This window comes from Tetrao urogallus (genome assembly GCF_951394365.1).
Source record: "Tetrao urogallus genome assembly, chromosome: 8".
In the NCBI taxonomy this organism is placed as follows: domain Eukaryota; kingdom Metazoa; phylum Chordata; class Aves; order Galliformes; family Phasianidae; genus Tetrao; species Tetrao urogallus.
Window position 1 is genome coordinate 2,101,598 of NC_136821.1, and position 26,782 is coordinate 2,128,379.

General features: G+C 44.1%; 1 protein-coding gene across 1 annotated transcript in view; it reads right to left on the reverse strand.

Annotated features, from left to right (window-relative positions):
* EPC2 (enhancer of polycomb homolog 2) overlaps window positions 1-25,719 on the reverse strand; it is a gene marked incomplete at both ends in the record, with an annotated part of 39,708 nt that extends 13,989 nt beyond the window's left edge. The window contains 6 exons of the mRNA XM_079539162.1: window positions 601-733; window positions 995-1,143; window positions 1,874-2,080; window positions 4,270-4,415; window positions 12,394-12,553; window positions 25,567-25,719. Of these exons, the coding sequence (XP_079395288.1) occupies window positions 601-733; window positions 995-1,143; window positions 1,874-2,080; window positions 4,270-4,415; window positions 12,394-12,553; window positions 25,567-25,719 (948 nt within the window). The remainder of the gene's footprint in view (window positions 1-600; window positions 734-994; window positions 1,144-1,873; window positions 2,081-4,269; window positions 4,416-12,393; window positions 12,554-25,566) is intronic.
* Between the last annotated feature and the right edge of the window lie 1,063 nt (window positions 25,720-26,782).

Sequence of the window (26,782 nt, forward strand, 5' to 3'; positions counted from 1 at the left end):
AGCTTCATAAACCAGAGATGAGAAACAGCAGGCACAATTCCCAGCAGAGAAGTGAAGGCAGGGATCTGTACCACATTTAGTGACCACTGGGTGTCGCAGCTGCTAAATACAAACTCCAAAAGGGATTCAAACTCCCCAGCTTTACAGATGAGCATTTTTTTGCACTTAAACAATTCCCAACAGCTCCTAGAATCCTCCAGCATTCTTGCTGTAAACCAGCAATCTGACTGCCTTTGAACTGAGGGCTAACCAATACTCATGGACAACACTACAGGAAAAATGCAGTGCTCTAACCTCATGTCAATGGAAAAAAAAAAAAGTAATTCACTGTTTGCCATCTCAATGTTGTCCCTTTACACACTAACAGCATTGGTACTCTCGCATCACCTTATAATGGAAGGGAGAAAAAAAATGTGAGAAGAAAAATGAAAGCTAACACAAAGCTGTTGCTTGGTGGATGATGGCCAATTCTTTTAAAACTTAGGGGAGAAAAAAGCTAAGTGTTAAACACAGCAAGCACATCAATCTGCTAGGCAGTTTTCTAATGCAAACACCTGCAGGGTACAGGAAACAGGAGACTTGAAGCAGAAGGAAGATTACCTTAATTTTACATTCTTGAACTTTGTGATGATTTCCATTATGAAGAGTGGATGCAGTTGTGCTCATTTCCTTTTCAGGTCTGTTAAGCTTCACTTCATTGAGAATTTCACCTCCATAATCACCCAAATGGTATCTTTAAAAAAATAATAATAATTAAAATATAATAGTGAATTTCCACTGGCAAACATGAGAGCGACAAGGAACAGGTTTTCATGCAGCCTCTTTGCCTTTCTGTTTTAGCTTCTCAAGCCTACATAAGCAATATTTGCCTTCAGCCATGCATGTGTGCAGAAGACAAGCATCCATACAGGAATAAATCACGGGAGCTGTTTTCAAACCTATTTAATGAAAAGTAAAATCTTAGAGTTCTAAGTGACATCATTTGCAAGCCTACCTTTTCTCTACAACTTCCAACGTTAAATGCAATAACTCGCGTTTTGTCTTCTCTCTCCTCTTAATCATCTCCAAAATTGTTATGGCTCTGCTAAACTCTCTTCTTAATTTCAGCATCTTCTCATAAGATGCTTCATCATTCTTTCGATTCTGTTGAAAGATTAAGCAAATTTTATGTCAAAAGCAAAACCCATTGGGCACAACTGGCACCAGTCCAGCAAAAAAAAAAGTTACATAATACTGCTCAGAGTGAGAGCCAATGAGATCAGGATGAACTTCTGTCTATCCCAACTAGATTGGGCTTTTTGAGCACAAAGAGCAAAAGAAAATCTTTTCAGTTGAAAAGGAACTCTTCAGTCATTTTCTCCATGTTTTGTCTTGCTCAGATTGCATCCCAGCCCAGAGGCAGCTCATCAGAAGAAGGAATTCAGGACTTTGTGCCCAAAGGTTTTCTTTAACCCTGTTTCTGCACACGATAAGGTTGCGTGCATCTACATACACATTTGTCATTATTCTGCATTCTATATCAGATCTCACTGATAATGCTAGAAATACAAAACCTGAATTGTTTACCAGATGGTAAATAGAAGAGTTTCCCCTTCTTTCACCAAAGCAACATGTGAGCCTATAAATTACCCTTGGACTTCCAGCCTTCCAGGAAATTGTCACATTGTAGATAGACACAGCAAATTAACTTGTTACAAACTGACTACATCATTTAGCAGATTTGAAACTGAGGTGGGTCCTCCAATATTGCAACTACTGATACAAACAACTGTATCAATAACTGCAGATAGCATTGCACTGATTCTGCCATCTGCTAGAAAGAAATCAAATCAAAATGGTTCCCAGCCATGTAGGATTGAAAATGGCAAGTTACCTTTCTTGTCTGCATCTTCTCAGTCCTCCTCCGAAAGGCAACATAAGGGTCGTTGTTGGTGGAGCCATCCCTCTTTTCCTGTTTGATTTGGGGGATGAGGGACGGCCCTCTGCAATTCTTACGCTTTCTTACCCAGTAGTCATATACAGCCTTAATAAGGTAGTCATCCTCATTTAGCAGCAATTTAGCTTCCTGAAGTGTAACGAGCTGAAAGGAAAATGTGAAGGGCTTGAGATGGGGTAAAGCAAGGAGAAAGTCACTGCACATTCAAATGCTTTGCACACTTCCTGAATAAACTTGATCCTTTTCTAGCACAAGGGAGAAGAGTACTCACCTGAATCCAAACAGACTGTCCTAACTTAAACAGTCCCTTATTTTTCTGGATCAGCACGATCAGCTCTCAGAACCCTTTGTACAAGTCTACAACTTTGTCTACTCTTCATGAAAATACTCAATCACTTCTGATATCATTACAAGCACAGGGCTTAAATGACTTACTATCAAATCATAATCTGAAGACTAATCACTGACTTTTTTTTTCTTTCCCCTAAATAAAGAGGAAAATGCTTACTGGTGAGACATTACTAACATCCGACTGCTTGCAGTTTGATGTTGTATACAATAAAGAACCCTTCAGTGAAATCAAAATACGTTCTAAAGCAAATTGCCACCATTATCTTTTCCCAAAATAATTTTTATTTTGTGATAGAAAAGGACAATGGCCTTCCATATTTATCACAACCCAGGGATACACAGACACTCATTTCTTACACAAGTTATTTCAGTGGGAGGTAGTTAAAACACAGGTAATTAAATAATTATATTCTTATCATGTGTTCTACTTCTATACTGAAATCATACCTAGTAAATGTAAAAGCCATCACTGAGTAACTAACATATGAGTTTAACACATTCAGATTTTAAACCAACTTATTAAAGAAAATAATCTCTATTATTACTTAAAAGAAGCCTGACAGAACTTCATCTTCACCATAGTTTGAAGAATACCAAAAATAAACTTGAATTTCAACTTGCAGTTTTGCAAGCAGCATTTCAAATTATGTTAAACCTTGTCTCTACGTTAGGATCATCAGAAAAAGAAACAATACATTTAAGAAAAATAAGGCCATCCTAAGTCTAACCACTGCTTCTCTGGAAGTAGTAGCTGCAGCCAGAATAAAACAAAACCCAACCTATAGCAGAAAGAGAACTAAAAAAAAGGACCTGCTCATGGAGGTGGGTGAGGGAAAAGGAGGTTCCTAACCCCCTGTACTTATGACAACATGCCGCGCTACAGCAATCCTGCATCTGTCCTAATGAGAGCAGACATCAGCCTGGTTAATCAAACCAGTCTTCCGGTTCTTGAATTTAACTTCATTACTCAAGCAATCAATAACGAAAGCAACATAAGGAGAAAACATGAGAAGTGTAACCAGCTGCTTTAACTGAAAGCCAGGACAGAGGTATCAACAGCAAAGCTCTACAGGCCCCAAGTGCCACCTACTCAACAAACATCATTCAGTGTATTTGATGATTTTTTCTTCAGGTAGTAACATCTCTTTACCCAACCCTCACCGAGCGCCCCAGAAGAGGCAGAACACAAGATCTTGCCTCTTACAATGTAACACCAAACTACATCAGGTTAAGCAACTGTGGCAGAGCTACAGATCCTGCAGTAGATGTTTCACTCCTTCATAATGCCCATCTTGCTGAGAAATAACATTGTTTCAAGCTAACCTGTCAGAACCTGGTCCTTCTCAGGTAGTTTTTGAGCCATGTATTGGCTTTAAAGACCCTTCTCCAGACAGTGGTCTCCTGGAACACCTCAAGAACTTAACTACTAAAATATATTAGCCTCCTTGTGATAAAATAATTGGCAATTCATGCTTGCTCCTAGAGCATAGCTTCCTTTCTTACATCACTGCATTTTATACCACAAGGGTCCAATCTCAACAAAGGCTTTCCTTCACTGTCCGTGCTTCTAACCTTCAAACTGAAGACAATGCCCACTGTGCCAAGCAAAAAAAAAAAAAAAAAAATTTGGATTCTGATATGCTCAGATCTGTACACCTACCAACCACTGTCAGCTTCTTTCAGGCCAAAGGTGAAAGCAGATTCTTTCAGTTGTCCTCTTCTAATATATCATGAGTGGGAATTAGAATTTAAAACCATCTCCTCCCATTGCCACCGCACACACACACCCCCACACCCACTCCTCCTCCTATTTTCCTGCTACCAACAGTGACAATAAGTGACAGCAGTGCAAGTTCTGTATGCCTGCAGTCACACAAGCATACTTCTCCAGTTAGCAGCACAATTGAAAAATGAATGAGAACTACTGAGCAGAAAACTCACAGGTGAGAATACTTTAGCCATTTCTTAACATAGCAAAATACCTGACTAGAACTGGCTTTTTCAAGTCTGTCAATCATTATTTCAAACTGCAGTGGCTTGATTTCCATCTTCCGATTTAGTCTGTTCAATAAGGTTTCATCCTCAGAGTCCATATCATAATCTGGCTGTTCATTGTCCAGATTAAAGGCTGAAACAAAAACACACAGGCACAAAACAAGTGAATACAGAAGTATGCATTCAATAGAAATAAAAACCATCATCAATCAAATTAGCAGATCTCCACCATGACACTTCTCTCTTTTTGCTACAAGTGTGCCCACATGGAAGTATTAAAATAGTATTTAGAAGTTTCTCGTCTTTGTCTTTCTATATAAGGGCAAGTCTCATTCTCTTTTAATGTGGTTTGAAAGGCAGAAAGAAAATAAAGATTTTCTTACAAAAGCTATCATAGGAGCATACAAATTTTACTGTCTCTTCGCAAAATAAAAGCAAAAACACTTCTTAGTGATATTACAATGCAACTCTTCTACAGTAAGCTCAACAATTAAGATAATTTTTAGTCAAATCTCATACTTACAGAAAAGTACTTAAGTTCCAATACAATTCATTGCCCATTTTAAAGCAACTCAACTAAATAACATTACTAAAATATTTCATAAAGTAAACTTGTTTCAAATACAACGCTGTGTAAAATCATAGAATGGCTTGGGTATAAAGGGAATCTCAGATATCATCTAGTCCCAAGTCCCTGCCGTGGCAGGACTGCCAACCACTAGATTAGATTGCCCAGGAGCCCAGCCAGCCTGGCCTCGAGTGCCTCCATGGATGAGGCACCCACAGCTTCTCTGGGCAGCCTGTGTCAGCACCCCACCACCCTCTGAGTGAAGAATTTTTCCCTAACATCTAACCTAAACCTCCCCTCTTTCAGTTTCAATCCATTCCCCACATTCTATTGCTATCTACCTGTATAGAAAGTCGGTGCTCCTCCTGCCTGTAAGCTCCTTCCAGGAATTAGAAGGTCACAATGAGGTCTTCCCACAGCCTTCTGTTCTGCAAGTTAAACAAGCCCAGCTCCCTCAACTTTGCATCACAGGAGAGGTGCTTCAGCCCTCTGATCATCTTCGTGGCCCTCCTCTGCACCTACTGCAAAAGCTCTGCATCCTTTTTGTGCTGGGGACCCCAGCACTCTAGATGGAACCTCATGAGGCCAGAGTAGGGGGGGGACGATCTCCTCCCTCAACCCACTGCAACTCCTCTGTTGACACCCAGGATACTGCTGGCCTTCCCGACTGCAAGCACACACTGCTGGTTCGTGCCCCACTTTCCATCCATCTGGACCCCAAAGTCTTTCTCTGTCGAGCTGCTCTCTAGGAGCTCATCTCCCAGTCTGTATTCATACGTAGAATTGCCCCAACCCAAGCGCAACACCCCGCACTTGGCCTTATTGAACCTCTTTAGGTTCTCATAGGCCCACATTTCAAGCTTGTCCAGGTCTCTCTGAATGGCATCCCTTCCTTCTATTGTACTGACTGCACCACTCAATTCTGTATCATCAGCAAACTGCTGAGGGTACACTCAAACCTCACAGTCCAAGTCACTGACACAGACATGGAAGAGCACAGGGCCCAAGATGGACATCACTTGTTACCAGCCTCCACCTGGACAACAACCCTCCAGCTACAGCCATCCAGCCCATTCTTTACCCACTGAACAGTCCACCCTTCAGATTCATCTCTCTTCAATTTAGAGATAAGAGTATGGTACAGGATCAAATCCACAACCTTGCACAAGTCCAGTTAGATGACATTATTTGCCCTTCCTTGGACCACTGATGCCATCACTCCAGCACAGAAGGCCACCAGATTGGTTGGGCACGATCTGCCCTTGGTGAATGCTAGACAAATTCTGATGGGAAGACAGGTCTTGCTTTTTCTCCAAAACCAACTTAATTCTAAATACACAGAATCATAGAATTGCTCAGGTTGGAAGAAACCTTAAAGATTATCAAGTCCAACTGCAACCTCACCATACTCCCTAACTCTAACAAATGAGAACACAAATCTTTCTGTATTCTACAAACAGTGTGCTCTCGACCTTACAGCAAGGCTCCTATCTTTATTACAGATCACCCTATTCATTCTCCACAGTTAAGCAGTGTTTCTGGCCCTATGAAAAGCACAAGTATCGTTCAGCTATCATAGCAGGACATTTCACAAAGAGCATGAGAAAATCCTGAACAACAATAATTCTTATTAGGTGCAATTAAAGTTTCATATCCAAACTCTGACAGGTGAAATATTAATCAGAACACTCCATATAATTCAACCAACAAATAACTGTATTAGCAGCACTGAAGCTTTGTGGCCATACATTCTATGTGTATTAGACAACAAACCAAAGCCCCAACTTTTCTCTTTCTTCTTAAGTCACAGCTATATCTCAGCAGCAGCACTGAAGAACTCTGCACCCAAACTCCCCAGTGCAATTTGAGGTGATGCAGGTAACAGCAGAACCATGAGAATAACGCTATAAAATAGCTTCAAGGAAGTCAGAGCATTCTGTTTCATATGGTACAGTCGACTAGTACGCAGTAACACATTCCTTCCACACAGCAGACCAGTCTAAGAGTGCTTCTTCTCTACTCCCATGCAATAACTTAGCCTTAACCACTGCCAGCATGTAAAACTAATTAGCCTTGAACAAAAGCTGAAGAGGCACTCACACTCAGATACAACATGTCAGAAGTGCCAGGCAGCAATCCCTTACTGTTTTCAGCTGTCAGCTGCTACCTCCCTTCACTGTACTAATTCTGAGTAGCACTTAATCAGAAGACTTCTCTGGCTCAACACATACTGTAAACATGCTCTAAAAATATATTCCAAGAAAATAATATTACTACTACTGCAGTACAATTATGTTTTAATTGGATTATTTGTAGTGTTAATTCAGTGAAGTGGCCATGCAGATGGTACGAAGGCACATTCCACTGTTATTGTGTCACAATTTTGTCCTGGTCTAGTATTAAATAGGGAGGTTGGTGGTCCTGCCTGTGGCAGGGGGGTTGAAGATTCATGATCCTTGATGTACCTTCCAACCCGGGCCATTCTGTGATTCTACTGGGCATAAGACCCACAGCAGCTCTTCTAAAAAACAAAAGAGAAAATCAACAGCTGCACATCAGATTGACACTTCTACACTTTGCACTGCTTGCATCCCACTGCTTCAGTGATGGCTGCAGAAAGCTAAAGTTGAGATAAAAACTAAGAATATTATTTAAAATACAAAGCTCTGTAAGACTGTATTTATTTAAAAAAAATAGAAAGGAAATCGCTCCAGTGTGCAGGGTAACAGCCAGAATAACCATCAGCACCCATCCCCAGCTGCTCTTCACTGAGTTCCAGGAGTCCTGCCTAGCAGCTGGTGCTCCCCCTGCCATCAGTGCCCCATACTGCACTCCACTCTGGACTTTGATGGTCTCAACTTGCTGCTTTCTCCAAAAAGGAAATTGCAGAAGTTCCCCTGAGCCTACAAAACAAACTCAATCCTAACGTGCAGTGTAAAAATCATACTCAAGCAACCCCACTTAAGAGAGATGGCTCAAGGTTTCCAGAGAGGCTATCTGTGCTTTGTGAGGGCTCTCCAAGCACTACAGGTCTATGCTCCTGTGTTGAAGCAGGTTTCCACGGATGATCTCAGAAGGCCCAGAAACCCATGAGAGCCCAGAAGAGGCACTGTTTGTTTACCCAAAGGCACAAAAACACCCAGCCCAATACCTGTCAGTAGACAAGCTAGTAATTCCTTGTGAACAAAATGGTAAGTTTTTAACCAGAGCATCAGTGAACATGGGGAGCATTGTGACAGAGGAGATGCTGTTCACCTGTAAGCTGGGAGCACTGCATGCAAAACCTGCCCTCATTTTCACACTGAGGAAAGAAAGAGTTGCTGGAAATCCCTGAGCCATGCATGTCCCAATCACTTGGCAGGCATGTTCAGCTCTGGGGAGATGTGAGTGGCTTTCTGCTAAGGGAGGGAGCTGAGTCCATTTGCAGGTGTAGCCAGCAAGCAGCAGGACCAGCTGGAGGCACATGGAGCAACCAGAAGTGGAAAAGGAGGAAAATCAGAACCTCCTCCTTTGGCTGTTACACTGGCTCATCAGCTGTGCAACCACTGGTGAAATAACATGTCAAATCCATCTAATTTCACAAATAATTTGCTGATAAAAATCTCGGTACTCATTTCTGCGACTTGATGGATTAAAAAAAACTAAGCGCTGCAAAACAGGAAATAATAATCATTAAAAAAACCAACACAAAAGCAAAGCTCTACACCATAATTTCCACTAAAATATTTTGACATAATCAAAATGACAAGATACAGAAGATAAAAGGTATCCAGTATGCACTTGTCAGGAGCACTGAATAAATCTAGTCTCATCTTGCTCCACAGGAAGCATACGGGTAATGTCAGAGCAGCAGCAGCCTGTGCCACACACACTGCTTTCATACGTCCTACCAATACTCTTCTTCATCAGGCAGTGCTTCTCACACTGTTTATCATGACCTGTGCTTACCAACACAGCTCAGCTGAAATTGAAAGGGAGGCTACATGGAGGCCACAGGTTAATGATGCAGAGGCAATGGAAATAACAACTGCATTCCAATAGAATGCATGATTATCACTCTTCAGCTGCTACATGCAATCACAAGGAGTTAATTAACCCCCAGCTAGCTTGCTACAGCTCTGGGATGCTCACTGAAGCCCCCTCTCTCCCTGAAGTTTGCCCACTGCTGCTCTTTCAAACACACTTAGTGACATCCTTACTCCTCATTTTTGCTTTTTCTGAGCACAGAGCACACTGCATTGGTTCCAGGAAAAGCCAGTTTCCATCCTGGAGCTGCCCTCAATACACAGGTGTTGAGAGTTGCCCAATGTGGTCACTCACCACTCTGCATTTCTGCACCTACCATAGAAACAGATGCAGCTGCTCATTAATGCCTACAGAAGTCTGTGGACAACTAGCCTCAGTCTCAGCAAGCACAGTATTTCAGACACCCTGCTAGTGGCTAGCATTTTAGAACCAACCAATGTGACAGTTCACAGCTGCAAGCCAACTTTCTACAGCCCTTTTTCCTGGTAGTTCTAGAGAGATTCTTGTGGCTGAGAAATGAATGTTGTTTTCCTACTCCAAAGCATCTGTCCCTCCCCACACCGCATGTTTTTACACTGCGCTGAAGGGCCTCCACGATCCTATCACTAAGCCTCACCTCAAATAAGCATTCAGAACTTGTTGGCTTGCTAATTGCTGTTGCAAAACTACCATCCTAGTTTACACCCTTCGCCACTGCAACCACTCCTGATGACAGAAACTTTCACAGAGGGATTGGCTTTTATTTACTTTAGCTCCTCTACATATTAAGTTCATATTAAACTATGGAAATGCAATTTGTTTAGAAGTTAAATTACATAAAATAGGGTTCAGTGTAGCTGAATTATCTTATTTAGTTTACTTAAGAAAATTAAGGCTGTGGTTCAGCGGTCATTAAGCTGACCTAGGTGTGAGTTACAACTAAACCAAGCTCTTCCACCAGCTTTCCTCCCCAGCAGCCATGAGTTCTTTCACATTCCTTGCACCAACCTCAGCAACCACACGCTGAGCCAAGCCAGAGAAACGAGAAACCCACAGTCCACCTAACCAAAGCAAACTGAAGATAAGCCTACTGCCAGATCTGCTCCTGGGTTGCTCCCCCAGAGCACAGCTGCTTCAAGGAGGGTGCTGGCATTACGAACCAAAGAGCAGCACTGATCCTGTTGGCAGCAAACACATCTGTGCTGACCAAATGCAAATGAAGAACCACATCATGGTAATTATATCCAAAGTAGTTAACAAACCAGCAAACCACCACCTCAATAGCAGGTCTGTCTGTAACACTGGAATGAACCAGAGCTTCCAGTGCTCCCCACCTGCAACACACACCTCCGCAGGCAGTACCATGCAAATACCCACTTTACATGTTGGCCTGAAGCCCCCAAAATGTGGAATGTGTAATCAGTTTTTAAAAAAAAGCAACTCTAAACTATGAGAAATACACACTTTTTTAATTTTAATTTTTTATTTTGACAGAGTAACTAGGCTGCATCTCATACAACAAGGAGTATTCAAAACTGCATTTGAAAAGATCCGGCTACATTACCTACAATAAAGCATTAGATGGTTATCATTACTGTTTTTACAAAAAGGTTTTAAAACAACTTACATGCAATAGTATCAGCTGCAGGATCCCCTCTGGGGTGTTTTTTTATTGTTGGTAGTGGGTATTTTTTGTGTATGTCTGTGTGTATCAGCAAGTAACAAACTTTCCCCTAGTTTGAACTAGTGGTACACATAAAAGAATTATTCTAGTAAAGATTAACATCCTCATCTATAAGATGAGCTGCAAAATTATTTAAGGTTATTCATAATTTCTTAGTAATAACTACAAACACGGAATGTAGTACACAGCCACTTGTCATCTCATGGTTTATGTAGCTTCCACGGCCAAAGCACGTACTGTTACTCTTCTTGCTTTCAGCATTAAAACAACTGCTATACAGTGACCACAAGCCAAGCATAAAGCAGCTTTGTATCACACCTACTGCAACCAGGCTACATTGGAAAACTATCCTGAAGCATTATCTGATTTTTATTTTCAGCTCTAATACCTTCTATTATGTCCCCAGAACGATCAAGTCTTAACAAGACAAAGCACACAACATTATATATATTTAATACTTTTAATCCTGTTTGTTAGCAGCATTAACAGCATTTCTGGCAATGTCCAGAAAAAAAATGCAGCTTTGTTTCAGTTTAGTCAACCTGCCTTGCTTGCAGGTTTGTTTCTTCAAGTGAAAAAAGAAAAGTATCCATCTCCTTTAACTCACATCTTACATTACCACCATTATCTCTAATGTATCGTGGAGGATCTTGAGCATGTTATTTCCAGAAATCTTTTACTTTGTAAACGCTTAGGACAAATAGGGGACTTCACCAGTGAGAAATTACCTAAGGATCCTCAGTAGACATCAACGCTTGGGCTTAAGTATCTTTGCCTGACTTCAAGCTCAGTTGCATCTGTAAGAACAGCAGAAGGCAGACAAGCATAAAATGCTTTCTCTGCTCCAATCTCCTTACAGATAGCAGCCTCTTCTTGGAGACAGCTAAAAAATGTGATGAACTGCTCATCAACACTTCCCAGCAGCGTGTCTGCACAAAACCCAGAACAAGCAAGATGAGTGTACTTCCTTTTCTAGATGTTCCAGCACACCTCTGTCAATTGTCTTTCCAATGTAACTACGAAACAAAGACATGAACTGGTGATAAGAGAAGTTCTCTCTGCAGAAACTCGGCGCTCAACTTGTGCTTCAACACACAGAGTGATAAATCACTGCAATAACTGCATCTGAGGGTGTGCTATAGAGATTAACTCCGAGGGAAGTCCAAGCCACAAAACTACCCCCTGGAATGACATGCTGCAAAGGACAAACATGACTCCCTGCCAAGGAACAACCACGCTACTGGAACATAAACGCTTGTCAACTGAACACGCAGAGACAACTATGATTAATTAATTAGGTCTTTAGATCTTTTGAGACCCAGTTCCCTACAGAAAGGAAAAAGCTTTAGCAAAATAAGAGGAAAACACAAGAACTCCTGCTATGCCCAGCAGTGGAAAAGTCACATATACTACAGCAAACAGCCTGAACATCACCACTAGCCTAACTGAAAATAAACCTTCCAGAACTTTGTTGCAACCAGTAGAATTAAGGCTGATTTCCTTTCAAGACCTCTTCAATTTCATTTCCATTTATACTGAACTTCTGAATTAAAGAGTTTTGAATCAATTTTTGGATTGACAGAAGACAAGGCTTGCCAGTTACCATACTTCAACATAAAATCAGTACAGAGCCCATAAACAAATACAGTAGGAAAAACCTCACCTTTATCCTTAAATTCTCCCATAAATTTACAAGATAAACTGGAATTTACATACACAGATCCCCCCGGGTTTCTGAGTTCTCTCAGTTACTCAAATTGCAGCAACATGGTCCCTGAGCTTGTATGAAGATTAGTTAATTTGAATTAAAGGAAGAAAAAAAAAAACCCACAAAACCAACATTCAGAAACTTACGTTGAATGTGAATGAACTGCTTTGGTTGCTTAAATTCTCCTTTATACAAACGATTGTAATAGTTCACATTGCTCTCTGCTTCAGGAACTGGGATAACCATGCTCTCTTTCTTTTCTCTGAAAACTTGTTGTGCTGAGATAGCCCGTTGCAAGTGATGTTCCTGCAAGATAAAGTGAAGAGTTTATTTTACAGGAGTATTTACAGAGACAGTCATCCCACTCTCCTACTCTTTCCTCAGGTTTGTACGCAAATTCCAGATAAGAGAGTCAGGCTTCCCCATATTTTAGAGGACAGCAGGATGTTTGCTTTCAGGTTAGTGACAAGAGATGGATTCTCCACCACCCAGGAGCCTAACAGATCTTAGAGCTCTGAACAGATAACTGCTCAAAGCACAGACCTCCTACCAGGCCGTGAAAAAGTCACTCCAACGACACAAAACACCCGTTTGGTTCATACCAGCTCTGATTCTCTAACTCATTAAAAGTTACCATGTAGAAAATGTATGTAAAACCAGTTAGCATATACATTAAGTCCTTTAAAGCATTCTTACAAACAGTATCACATCAAAAGAATAGCTAATCCCCTCGTTCCAATTTTGCCAGCAGTTCCTACAAGCTTGTTTCTTTAGAAGTTCAGACAGTTAAGTGACAAAGCATCCTCAAAGTGAATCACTTGAAAACATGGAGCCCCTAAACAGGTATCACTTCATTCTCACAGGACAGAAGACAGAATTGCCATGGAATCATTTCAGGTGAAAGCCTCACAGCTTAGTGACTCTTCTCTCAAGGAGCCAGGAGACCGCAAGCATCCTCCTCCATTTCCTCAGTCTTCCTGGACAGCAGTGCTCTCACTTTCAGCTCCAAAATTTGAGAGAAAAGATGACATAGCAGAAAATCAACTCAGAAATCCACTCTAAAGCTCAGCTCTCCCCAACCTACACAACCTTGCTGTGCCTGCTGCAGGGGCTTCAGGTTATCTTCCAGCCATTCCCATTCAACCAGTTGCTAGGAGCAGAATAAGCACAGAATCACAGAATGGCCTGGGTTGCAAAGGAGCATGGTGCTCATCCAGTTCCAACCCCCTGCTGTGTGCAGGTCGCCAACCAGCAGACCAGGCTGCCCAGAGCCACATCCAGCCTGGCCTTGAATGCCTGCAGGGATGGGGCATCCACAGCCTCCTTGGGCAACCTGTTCCAATGCCTCACCACCCTGTGTGTGGAAAACTTCCTCCTAATATCCAACCTAAACCTCTCCTGTCTCAGTTTAAGACCATTCCTCCTTGTCCTAACTCTATCCACCCTCATAAACAGCAATAAAGCTTCTGGTGCTCTCTTTCTGGCTCCCTGAGGGTACCCTCCTCACCCGCAGCTGCAGGGATCACCCTGACTCACATATGGGACACATCCCCAGCAGAGCAGCCCAAGCTTCAGCAGATTCTGCACCACGTCTGGTGCAGAAATCGTCTCAAGAACAAGACTTCTCCCTCTTCAGCAGAGCATAATTTACAAAAAGAGCACCGAACAAAAGCCTATCCTTAAAAATACGTTGATGATTTTTTAAATGAATTACACCCTCTTAAATATTAAGACATTGCAGAACTGAAAATAATGCAATTTCTGCAAAGTTAGAATATAACAAATCGGTGACTGGAAGAGCAGCTTTGGGAATCTCCGATAGCAGATGAAGCAACATTAAATCAAACCACCAGGCTCCCAAGTGAACGCTACCAGAATTAAGACCGGAGTGCGATCACATATCTGGCGCGATGTGCTGGAGTTAAAACACGCTGAATAAATCTGTCATTCCAACCACGAAGCTGTCTGGGAAAGCTTCACAGTGCTGAGCAGGTAATTCAGCTGAAATAAAATTTGTTTCATTACTGAGCTGTTTTCTGTGGGCATCCCTGGAGTCGCCTGCTAACCGCACAGCGCAGTGCTGGCAGGGAGGGCACATGGAGGCTGCCTGTGCAACTGCTGCCTCCGGTAATGAACGAGTAGATGAGTAAATAAGGATTCACTTCCATGGAAAGCAGGAAAGGAGGGCACACAGCAACCAAAACTCAAAGTGTGCTGAGGCTCTGCGAGCTGCTCCATGGCCCACTGAACAGCACAGATGAGTAATTCCAGTCTCAGTTTCCATAACACTGCTGGTAGGTGTGCAGGGAGTTCCCAAGGAAAGGCTGAAAATAGGTGTCAGTGTTCACTTCACTATACAATGTCTTCAAGCATGACACAGCCTTCAAACATAGAGCTCTACTGTCACTCAATCAGTAGAGCTTCCAAAGAAACAGGTACACTATATCATTTTTGCAATCAGAACTGAAATAACTTTCTACTGAACATGAAGTTAAGGAAAATACAAATTCCAGCCCTAGAAACTGTTCTGTTCAAATGCACCCTGAAGATATATAAATCAATGAGTCTAATTAAATGGCTTGACTCAACCCAAAGACAGTCTTTAAGATCTTAATGCATTTAGCAACCAACACACAGTGCACTCTTTTGCCCACTTTTCTTTTTCTCTTGAAAGGAAATCACCACCTGTACCTGGCTCTGCAGCAGGGGAGATGCAAAGCTCTCACACACTGAGGGAGAGGAAATGCAGAACGTGCTGCCGTGGGGATTAAAAGGAACATCTGTCAAAAAGTCCTTTATCCTTTAAGTTCACATGACTGTTTCCCACAGCACTCCCTTGAAATAGTTTCATCATACTTTCAATAAACGCTCTAATTTTCTGGCTGGATCTCCCTGTGGTTAAACACCATCCTCACACTGAAAAGCTGATCTTTGTCTTTATCATGAAACTGTAAAAAGCAGCTCCTTATTGGACACAGTTCCCTCGGAGAAACAACTTCAGGACATACTGAATACAACCAGTCCCTTCTTCATCCCTTCAATTACACCTCGCAGGCAACAACCAAACACTTCCAAACAAAAGCTATGTCACCACCTTTAGACTATTTGTCCCATTTTTTTTTATTGTTGTTTTTGATTTTGTATATACATTTTTAATCTGACAATCACACCTGCTTACATCTGTATCTACCCTGCAGGACAGAAAGGCAAACCTGGGACTATAGAGCTTCAGGTCACACCATTCACCTGAGGTATTTTGAAGACAGTTTACTTTAAGGACAGAAATGTTACTAAGAGGAACAAAGCACACCCCAGCCTAGCTGCTAACATCGATCCTTCTTAAGCAAATGCCTCTGACTATTGCAGCCCATTGCAGCTGTAAGCACAATGGCAAAGGAAAGTGAATGTGGTAACAGGTTCAGCTACTCTGAATGGGCTCCTTCTCTGCTAACCCTAGAGCCACCTTCCCTTTTACCTCCAACCAAAAAAGGAATTAAAACAAACAAAAGCAGCATGAGTAAATCTTACCAAAGTCTAGTTAGTTGATTTGCCCAACACCAGATGCAAATCAGAAATTGCTATCAGTGAGCATTTTTATATTTAACGCACGCATTCAGAAACAGAAGTTTTGGTATGAGATTAGCAGGCTCACCTTGAAAAGTCTCAACCACAGTTTCCAACAAAAAGTTTCAGAGACATCTGTAAACAGCACCTAAAGAGCAGTGATCTGAAGCTCAAAGGCTATGCTAACCGAAGTGCAGCCCTGCTGTAAGTGACAGCCCTACCTGCCTCAGGAACCACAGGCACTGACTCCTCTGCTCCTCAGCACTGAAGAGCAAGCAGGTACCCAAAAAAGCCAGGGTGCCTTCAGACCTTTTTTTCCTTTCTTTCCCCCTCTTCTGCCCTGGGAAGGAAAACAGTTACCTGAAACAGTCACATACACAGCATGAAAACACCACAGAGATTTTCAGCCTTGAGACAGCAATGAGTATCTTAGAGAAACTCACAGCTTCATTTCTAATTTATTTTGAAAAGCGAATATTTTAGTGAATTAGCATATCGAGTTGTTTGGGCTTTTTTTGGTCCTGATCCAACAGAATCTGTTCAGTCATCTGTGCTGTTTCCTCAGGTCATGGTTTCCTCAAAAGGTTCTCTCTGTTACAAAGCCATGTGGAGAGCCAGGCAGACACAGCATCCAAACCCTGTACCCAAAGCAGGGTGCTTTACAGGATCAAAGCTCCTTCCCCAGCTGCCATGCAGGGTTTCTGGCTGGCTGTGGGAAGCAGCTCCAAAAAGCCAGCAGAAGACAGCGTGGTGCTCCCTGCTTGCAGGTGGAAAGGGCTCACAAAACTACTTAAGTTCTCTGCTGGCCAGGCCATGTTTTCCCAGTGCAAACTCCCCCAACTTCTTCTTTCACAAGAATCATTCCCCACTCCCCATGTTGTTTTGCCTTCCTCACTGTCAGATTACAGGACTACAGGAAAAAAACCAAAACCATATTACTAACAGGCTGCTGCTACACACAGCCCAATGAAGGAGGGCAGCAATGTGAACCACGCTGCATGATTTCACCCCACAGACTCACAGAAATCCCCACACTGGGTAAGATTTGGTAAGATTTTTATTATTTAGCTACTTAAAAGGCACTCTATTTTTTGTCCATGTTAATAAAGGACCAATAAAAAGAAAAAAAAGAATCAGCAACAACACGTCTGTCATTGTCTTCCCTTCTCCAGCTCACAAGCTCCTTCTCCAGCTTCATGACCCACAATGTCACGAAGCAATACCAGTGACAGCTGGAAGCCAAAGATGACCTGCTCTCTTTCCATGTGCACCTTGGGGACAAACCCCCTGGAAACCACCTCAAAGATGCTGATGGAGGCTGAAATGATACAACACAAGGGCCATGAGAAATACCTGAGTGAGCTCAACTTCCCTGGACAACGCTTGGCATCCAGATACATGGGTCTGCAAAGGAACTGGAGGAAGGAAGGGAAAAAAAAAGAGAAGGAAGGAAGGGAAAAAAAAAGAGCATTTTGTTTCCAGGTGCCATTGCGTCCCTTTTAGAGAGAACTGTTATAAACAGTTTAACATTCAGTAAGTGTATTCACTTAGCAGCTTGTGATACATTTGCATGCTCAGCATATAACAGGTGTAACACTGAACAGAAAAAATTGCAAACAAATTGCAACCAAGGAATTACTGTTATTTTCTTGAAAGAGTGCTCCCACAAGTGTAACTGATTGCCCAAGTCAGACAATCAGAGATGCAAAGGTGAACACCCACGTGTCCTATCCTTAATTTTTTAATGATATTATCCTGCAGTAGTATTTATAAGACTGAGATTTCACAATGAGCCTTCCCCTCTACTTGTTCTCAAGCTGGATATCAAGAGGTAGGAATGCTTCCTGCTGCTAACATGACAGACATGCATTACAAAAATAAAACTGTTCTTGGTGTCAAGAGAGCTTATTGTCCTAGCAGTGGAGCTACCAGGAGCTTGGGTACAAAAGCAATTTTATCTTCTTCAGAGACACAATAACCTGGAATGTTTCAGATCCCATTTCTGCATTCAAGAAGTAGGTGCTTACTTGCTTGCTCTCTCACCAAACTCCGTGTTTAGTTCTTGTGCTGCTTTTTTCCCAGAAATAAATTCCTACTACATAAGAACCATCACCAGGAGCCTTTCAAGCATAAATTGCCTCTGTTATGCAATTCAAGGTGGTCTGGCAGACAAGAAGCATGAGCCTCCACAACAGAAATGGTAGAACGTTGAGATAACCAAATGACAAATCAAAATGTAACAACAGAAACCAACCAGGGAAAAGGGGCAGAAAACACTTATAAATACACCGACTTTGTGTCACAGAGGGATGTGATGAGATAAAAGGAAGGGAACAATCCTTCAGTGATAAGGAGAAGTGTCAGGGAACTGACATGTAACAAAGGGGAGGACGGCCTCCCAGGGCACACCATGCAAGCCCTCAATCCTTGGGATTTCAAATGACACAGATGTAAGAACACACAAAGAAAACCACTGCTGAAGTAGGGTGGATTGGGGAGGTACTGGGGATGTGTGGAGCACACCAGAGAAGGAAGAAATGAGGTCTTTTCCACCCCTTTTCAAACTTCCTTTAAGAGCAATAACTGAGTTTTGATTTCCTTCACTTGTTACACAAATATCACTTCTGCAATTGATCTTCGTTAACAATAGCTTTCATCTCACCTAAATAAAATTACAGTTAAACCTTAAGTAAGCACTGTGTTACTTTTCTCTAGAAATGGTGAAGCCAGAAGCTGATGAATGCACCAAGGCACAGAACTGCTCAAAGAAGTAAAACTGAGGCATGGTGTACTAGCTTTACTGGCAAAATAAATTCCAGATAACCTCCTGAATGTTCAGCAGCCATCAAAATGATCTCTTGTGGGAAAAAAAAAAAAAAAAAAAAAAAAAAATTAAAAACAAGGTTAATACAAGCAGATTTAATGCTTGTTGATTTAAATTATTCAAACAGGACATCTCAACTAATGTCAATTGACACGGAAATTGCACGGAGCTGACTACTGCTGAATTTTGCCAAGCAGGAGCAACGCAAAAATCACACCTCCCCTGCAGCTGCCCCAATTATTTCTTTCCCTTAAGCTGAAAAAAAAGGGGAAAAAAATATCCCTACCTACATTAGAGATGTTACAGAGCACAGCCTCAACTGCAAAGCCTCCTCGCGAGCCCTGCCATGCAGTGCCCTACCTGCAAGGGAAAGCCCTGTGTAAAGCTGCGGTGTGAACAGCCAGCTCCCCGGATCCTACCACTCCCAGCCTGACACCCAAATGAGTTCAGGCACATTTTGTGGACTGGCATTAAGGACTGCACCCTGCAGCCAAAATGCAACTTAATCCAAATTAGGAGTGCGGTGTGAAGATAGGGCTGAACCCATTTAACCTCGGGAAAGCAGCCTCAAGCTCCTCTGCTCCCAAGCATGCTACCCCACCTGCTCCCACCACTTCCCCTAAGAGCACACAGCACTTGGTTTTGGCAGCTAGGCAGCAGGATGGGGCTCAGCTCTCAGAGAAGCCCGAGGAAGCAGGCAAACAAGCGTCAGGCAGCAGGGAGATGCAGGGTACCTACTGGCTGCAGGCAGCAGTTAGACAGGCTCAGCTGTATCTTGAAAGCACATGGAAAGATAAATCACTTGACATTTGTCACAGGCTGAGCTTATACTTGAAGCAGTTGTCACTGGCTAGCTGATAGGTGTTAATGTGATAAGCCCTAATAAACTGATGATGAGTTTTAAGGGCAAATCTTTGTACTGTTTACCTTCAGCCGCATAATTACACCCAGAGCAAACGAAAAGCTGAGTTCAACAGGTCACAGGGAACTGACTGCTCAGATGGGCTCCGAGCCCATCGGCAGAGATTTTCATTCCCAACCACAGTTAACAAAACCCAGCCTAGAGAGCACTAAGGCTGAAATTACCAAACAGGTCATTAAAAAGTAGAAGTCGCAGACTGAAAGGAAGCTTCTGTTGGCCACAGAAGTATTTTGCAGGTAAAAGCACTGGAGGCAGGGACAGAAAGTGACAGCTGAAAACTGAAATAATGGCTGGGAAACTGAGCTGGAAAGTGCACCTGCAAGGAACAGCACTGTTTGACTCAATGCGCTTCAGTGGGGGGAGAAACACGCAAGAGCTGAAGACAGGAAAGCTTTACAAAGAGAACAGAACTTAAAACAAAATCTGCAAGGATTAGAACACGGTGTTATGTTACCTACCACCAAACACTCTGGTAATCCCATCAGCCCCCTAATATACACAAAGACAAGTAAATAGGTAAACAAGTAAACACATAAAGGTGCTGAACTCAAACTGAGAAGTTAACTTACACTGGGAATAATGCAGCCCCACCTGCACTTCAGCCTTTGGTGTGAACCACACAAAGCCCATTTCTTCCTTCCCCAAGGAAGTCTGCTGTCTTTGCGTTGTGGGGAAATGCAGACTCCCGGGTTTGCTCTGCTTAGACTTTTGAAAAACCTTCTCAGGATTTTCTGTTTGTTTTCCAGAGTATTTGTGTGGTTTGGACTTCAGCTCTCCTTCGTTTACCCCCTACGTTAGCCAGAGGTGCCCTGGCATCTTCTTTATTTTACACAGCCCTCATAAACAACGTGGAGGGTTCGACTGCAGGTTATGAGCGCACACACCCCACACACAGACCTCAAATTTGGAATAGGTTCTGGCCACACATGGAGTCACTTCTGCACAGGTCTCACCTGTTCTAGCATGCACAATAGTGGCATGGAACGATGGTATCTGCAAAGATCTCATTATCTCATGACATTTGCTTGATGGCATATTAAGATCAGCTGTTTTAAATCCAGCATTAGGAAAGTGAAATTCATCTTCTAACCTACCTGAACTAATATAGTAGATAAGAGGTGCTGACCGCTCTTTATGAACAGTTTGAATCACCAAAAAGCTACACCAATTTCTGTTAAAAAAAATAAAAATAAAATTTTTTTATATATATATATATATATATATATATATATATATATATATATATATATATATATATATATGTATAAGATCTGTCATTAACTTAATTTTTTTTTTTTTAAACTAAGAGCGTTCTCATTCCTGAAACTGCATACCTGCTTGGAAAGGCCAAAGGTCCCTTTTTTTTCCCCTCATCCAGATCCTTCAGTGGGGAAATGCACACTTCCTACCAGACCGCTCTGATCATTAAACAGCACAGTGCTCCTCACAGGGTATCTGCTCCACAGCATACATGCACACTGGCTAAGGAATGAATAAAAAAAAAAAAGCTGCCTGTCACTTTATCTGGGAAAAGGTACAGCTGCAGCAGCTTGAAAACAGAAAACAGACACTGCTAGCATCTCCACTCAAATCTGAGTAAGAAGATTTATAATGAAAGACTGAGCACTTCGATGGAAGAGCAAACAGACTGCAAAACTCTCCTCTAGATGCAATGGGAAGGCAGAGATGACATGCGGTTAGGATATCAGAGTTTCACAAGTTTAACTGTGAAATAACTAAGCATTCTTTTTCTCCTATCTAAGTTAACTACTCTTCTCATGTGATGTTCATTAATGTATTTATTCACCTAGTTTTCTAGTGCTCCTCAAGCCTGTCTGTCTCAGACAGCACCAGGTAATGACTTCTGATCAACACCTCATTACTTGACTGCTTTTCCTGAAGCATTTTCCTAGAAGCCAAACGGGTTGGCAGCACAGCAAGCAACAGAAGCTGACCTCCCTCTGACAAACTGAAGCTGTTTAAGGCTCCTACAGGTTAGCTCAGTATAAATTTGTTAAGTGACAGCTAAAGCTATTTGTTTGTACTCCGAAAGCAATCACCTGCAGCACTTCCATACACAAACTCAGCTGTAAAAGAAGCATGCTTCCCAGTAACCATGTCAAAGCACACCTGGAGTGCCACCAGGAAACACAAGCAGTAGCAGAGGAACTGTTGCACACACCTCCAAACTCCCTGATTTCATTGCAGAAAGCAAGTGGAAGCACAACTTCAAGGAACAAGTACCAAATGAAGCCACTTGCTTTTATGCTGATGGTTACTTGAAATAAATAACCTCATCCATCTCCTTATAAACACAATGAACAAAAAAGGACACGATCTGTAAAGCACGTAAGATTTCAACAGTAGATAGGAAGGCCAAAAGCAGAGCATTCCTGAAGCCCGCAACTAACATCCATGTGTTTATGTTCACAGACGCAGCACGAAGCCCCTCTACAGAAATATTATAAAGCAACCATAAATTCATCTACTCTTTGGGCATAAGGATGCACAAACTGAAATGCAAATGCAGGATGGGTGCACAACTTCCTTAATGTGCCATAAAATTAATGATCCCTTCTGGTCTATGTGCACGTATTTTCAAGTGCTTCTGACTGAACTCTTTCTATTCATGTATCAGCAAAAACGTTCACTGTGTTACTCTACATCAGCAGAAGCATCCAAACAAGGAGTGACTTGAGTAAAATAAATGCTTCTGTCTTCAGAAGAGCAGTGAGCTGCTTCAGCAGCACTGCAAGCCAGGTGACGAACCCTAGTTTCCAGTGCTACAACGGAACTGAATTACCAAAGGGATGGAGAGCATATAAACAAAGAGAAAGCAACAAAAAAGAAATGCATTCAAATTTACTTTAAAAATACTCAAAATTGAGCATTAAGTGTACAATCAGTAAAAGAGCATCCTGAGGCAATCACACAGAAACCAAGCATGAAATTCACTTCCCATCCACACCGTCAGCATCATAATAACCTGAAGCCATGTCCTTACTTTGCCTTTCAGCACTTCCTCCCCCCCAGACACCCTCAGCTCTGCCACACAGCATCAATCTCTGCTGTAGTGAGCAACGCTCAAACCAGAACTTCGAGGTGAGTGCTCAGGTACCAGGCAATCTAGTTACTATAAATTACCACCGTTATTACTCCTATCAACTGCCACCATTTCCAAACAAATCCAGCAAAGTTAAATTCACTTCTGAAAGACTTCAGGCTGAATGTGTGTCTCATTAAGAAGGATTCCTCTGCCAGAAGATGTTAGAATGCTCTTCGTTAACCACGCATTCAGTCAAAAAACAGATAGCTAGGCAGTAAGAAATAACACAAGGACTTCTCTGCTCTGCAACTTTCCCTGCTTCTAGTTGGAAGGATTCGTGAGATACATTTCTTACTCACCAGCAGAAAAGCACCACAAAACACTCACACAGTACCTGAAACTCACAAAAGGACAGCTTCCTACTTCTGCTTAATTATGAGCTCCCTCTTACATGAGATTAGAGAACCCTCACGCTTTCCTACTCAGGTTTAATTCAGGATAAATGATAAACACTCAGTAACACAAACATACTACACACCAGAAGCCTAATCCCTTCACAGCTAGAACCTCCACGTGAGCGAGAAGAGCTGCTGATTTGTAAAACGCTTCGAGCGCTCATAAATCTTTAAGATACTTACATGGAAATCATTCTGGGATTTTCATCAAGATCAGATCAAAACAAAAGTCCAATAACGATGCTCACACCCACACTCCAGATGTGAGAACCAGCAGTGTGCTCCAGCACCCTGCCTGCAACCACAGCGACTCCGCACTGCTTTAATTTGTTATCCAAATAAACTTCAGAAAGAGTTTTAGAAATGAGTGATAACAATGAATCACTGCCAACTTTAAGCTGGCATACCAAATAATAGTACTACTTTAAAGATAATCAGAATGAAATCACACCAAAAAAAAATTAAAAGATGTGAACCGGAGTGCTTTCTTCAATGCAAAAAACTCAATCATGAACAGAGCAAGTCATACACCTCTACTAGAGCAACAGGGCTGTAAGAGACAAGGCAGATACATCAAGCAGCTTTAGGTCTTGAAAATTTGTAAATACCGTTATAGTCAATTGAGGCAGCCCTCAGCTCTGAGATCATTGAGCCGTGTGTGTGAGTGAACACCAGCCGCCCCAACAGCTCTCATGGGTGCAGTCCCAGCAGAGGGCTGAGCATACAAAAAAGAATCATAGAACGGCCTGGGTTGCAAAGGAGCACAGTGCTCATCCAGTTCCAACCCCCTGCTGTGTGCAGGTCGCCAACCAGCAGACCAGGCTGCCCAGAGCCACATCCAGCCTGGCCTTGAATGCCTGCAGGGATGGGGCATCCACAGCCTCCTTGGGCAACCTGTTCCAGTGCTTCACCACCCTGTGTGTGGAAACCTTCCCCCTGATATCCAACCTAAACCTCCCCTACCTCAATTTAAAACCATTCCCCAAGACCCCTAAGTAATGGAGACGTCAGAAGAGAACAAACGAACAGCTCTCTTCCCCCAAAACTCCCTATGAATAACAGCAATATTTCTATTAAAAAAAAAAAAAAAAAAGCTGTCTGAAGTGAACTTCTCATACATTTAACTACAGCCATCTATACCTGGAAAAGCCTTACCTGCCACTAACACATAAATCTACAGAGAACTGTATGTGTAGCACTGGGTTGAGACCCACCCCACAAACAGAGCAGTCAGCACACAGCAATACCCCAAACTCTCCATCAGTGGCACAGCTGAACACCGTGCCCTGATAACGTATCTCACACTGCACCTCTCTGCTGCTTCTCTGACTGTTTCATATCGAGAGTCTTGCAGAACATAACCCCACAGCCACGCTTCAGGGCAGGAACAGAAGCGCAGAATGGCCCAGGCTGGAAGGGACCTAAAGATCATGAAGCTCCAACCCCACCCACAGGCAGGGCCACCAACCTCCACATTTCATACCAGCCCAGGCTGCCCAGAGCCCCATCCAACCTGGCCTTGAACACCTCCAGGGATGGACGGGGCATCACAGCCTCTCTGGGCAGCTGTTCCAGCACCTCATTGCTCTCATAGGAAAGAACTTCCCCCTGACATCCAGCCTAAATCTTCCATAACCCCCATTCCTACAGCCTGGTGGAATTTAGCACACCTCTCCTTACAAAAAAGACACAACGCTTTAGGATCAACCCAAACTAAAATCCATACAGCAGCAACCAACCCAAACCTCACCATCACTTCGGCAGCCCACGGGCAGCCGGGCAGCCGAAGGGCGAGCAAGCAAACACCGTTTAATCAAAAACAACGCGGTCATTTCGAACGAGCCACGTCTGACACGGACCGGAGGCAGCAGCCGGGCTGCGAGAAGCTCCGCGCCGCCAGCACCGCTCCGCTGCTCCCCGTCCCGCGCCTCCACACAGCGCCGCGCAGATGCCGGCGGCGAGGCGCGGAGCACAGCTGCGGGACAGACAGCTGCCGCTCGTCACCGAAAACCCCCAGCAGAGCGAACTGAAGCTTCTCTTTACCCGACTTAACGGCACGCTCGGCTTGAAAAGCCCCGGCGCTGACGAGCCCGCAGCCGACCGCACGGCAGCGGCACGGCAGCGGCACGCCGCCGCCTGTCACACGCGCCGCCTGACCCGCAACCCGCGCCCAAGAGAAGCGGCTGAAGCGCGCTACGCCGGCTGCGCCCGCTCGCTCATTCAGAGACGCGCCTTGCGCCTTCCTCCTTCTTACGCTAGCGTAAAGGCCTCCCCCCGCTAATCAAAACACTCGCGAGTCGGGACGCAAAGAAGATGGCGGAGCAGGGCCCGCTTACGGCGTCGGACAGCAGTTTACGCTGCGCTCTTTGCGCAGCGCCCAGTCAAACCCGTGCAGCGCCGCGGCGGGGAGCGTGCGTAGTGCGCTTGGTGAATGCCGATGGCCTATTTCCCGTGAGGGGAGGGGGGTGTCTGATAAACAATGGTGCCCCCCCTGCGCGGCTCCCTTACCGATTCCTCCTCTTTCTCCATCCCCGTGGGCATCTGCGGCACAGCCCGGTTGATGGAGACGCAGTCGTTGAGGTCGGGCATGTCCTTGCCGCGGTAGATGGGCAGCGGTTTGGCGGCGTCTAGCGCCCGGGCTCGGAAGGAGAGTTTGCTCATTGTCTCCCCCTCACAATAACACCCCGGGGCCGGGCGGGCGGGGGGGCCCTCAGTGCGGCCGCGCCGCCGCCTCCCAGCCGCTCCCGCACCCGGCCCGCACCACCATGGAGGGTCCCGCCGCCCCGGAACAGCTCTCCGCGGGGCCGCCCGTAGCTCACAGCGCACGCCCCGCAGCCCTAGATCCGCGCCGGGCTCGCTCGATCCGCTCCCTGCGCCATGGCAAACATGGCGGACATTAACCAAAGCGGCCAGCGATCCCGGCAGCCACCGCGAGAGTCGGGGGGGGGGGGGGGGGAGGACGGGACGGAGGGAGGGAGGCGGGAGGAGGGAGGAGGCGGTGGCCGCGCTGCGCGCGCAGCCAGAGGCGGTGCTGAGGAGAGCCGAGGAGGAATAGGGCGGGTGGATGCTTCGGTTCTCCGTGCTTCAGTCAGCCCGGGGGCTCCGCTCTTCTCCAGGTGGGCTCTCGGCTCGCCGATCGTCCCGAAGGAGCGGGTAGAGCTGAGACAGCGGGAAGGCGGCTCACCCAGTCAGTGTCAGTCAGTCAGTCAGTCAGTCAGTCACCGTGCCCCTCAGCAGCTCTACTTCACAGTGAAGGACTGCAGGGAGTTTTGCAGGTGCCGCATTTTTACCTTTAAAGGTGTTTTGTTTCGGTTTTAACTTAACAAATGGGAAAACTGGGACGATCAGGTGCTGCCTAGGCTGTGATTTCTTGGGGTCAGACCAGTGAGTGACACTAGACAGGATTTGCCTTAGCAAAAGCTGCTGGTAGTGAGCCTGAGCATGCTCCTTCCTTGTACTTTGGGATTAAAACACATTTCTAAATACAGTTAGGCTAACAAAAGTTAGCAGTGGAGGTTCAGGATGGATATCAGGGACAGGCTGTGGGCAGAGCACAGCTCCCAGGGCAGCCAGAGCTCAGGGAGAGCTGGGACACCAACCTCAGCCATAGGGATTGACTGATGCTCTGTGGGAACGGGGTTGGACTCGCTGGTCCTCGTGGGTCCCTTCCAACTCGGGATGTTCTATGATTAAATTAACCTGCCTGCAGCTCCCTGCCCTCAGA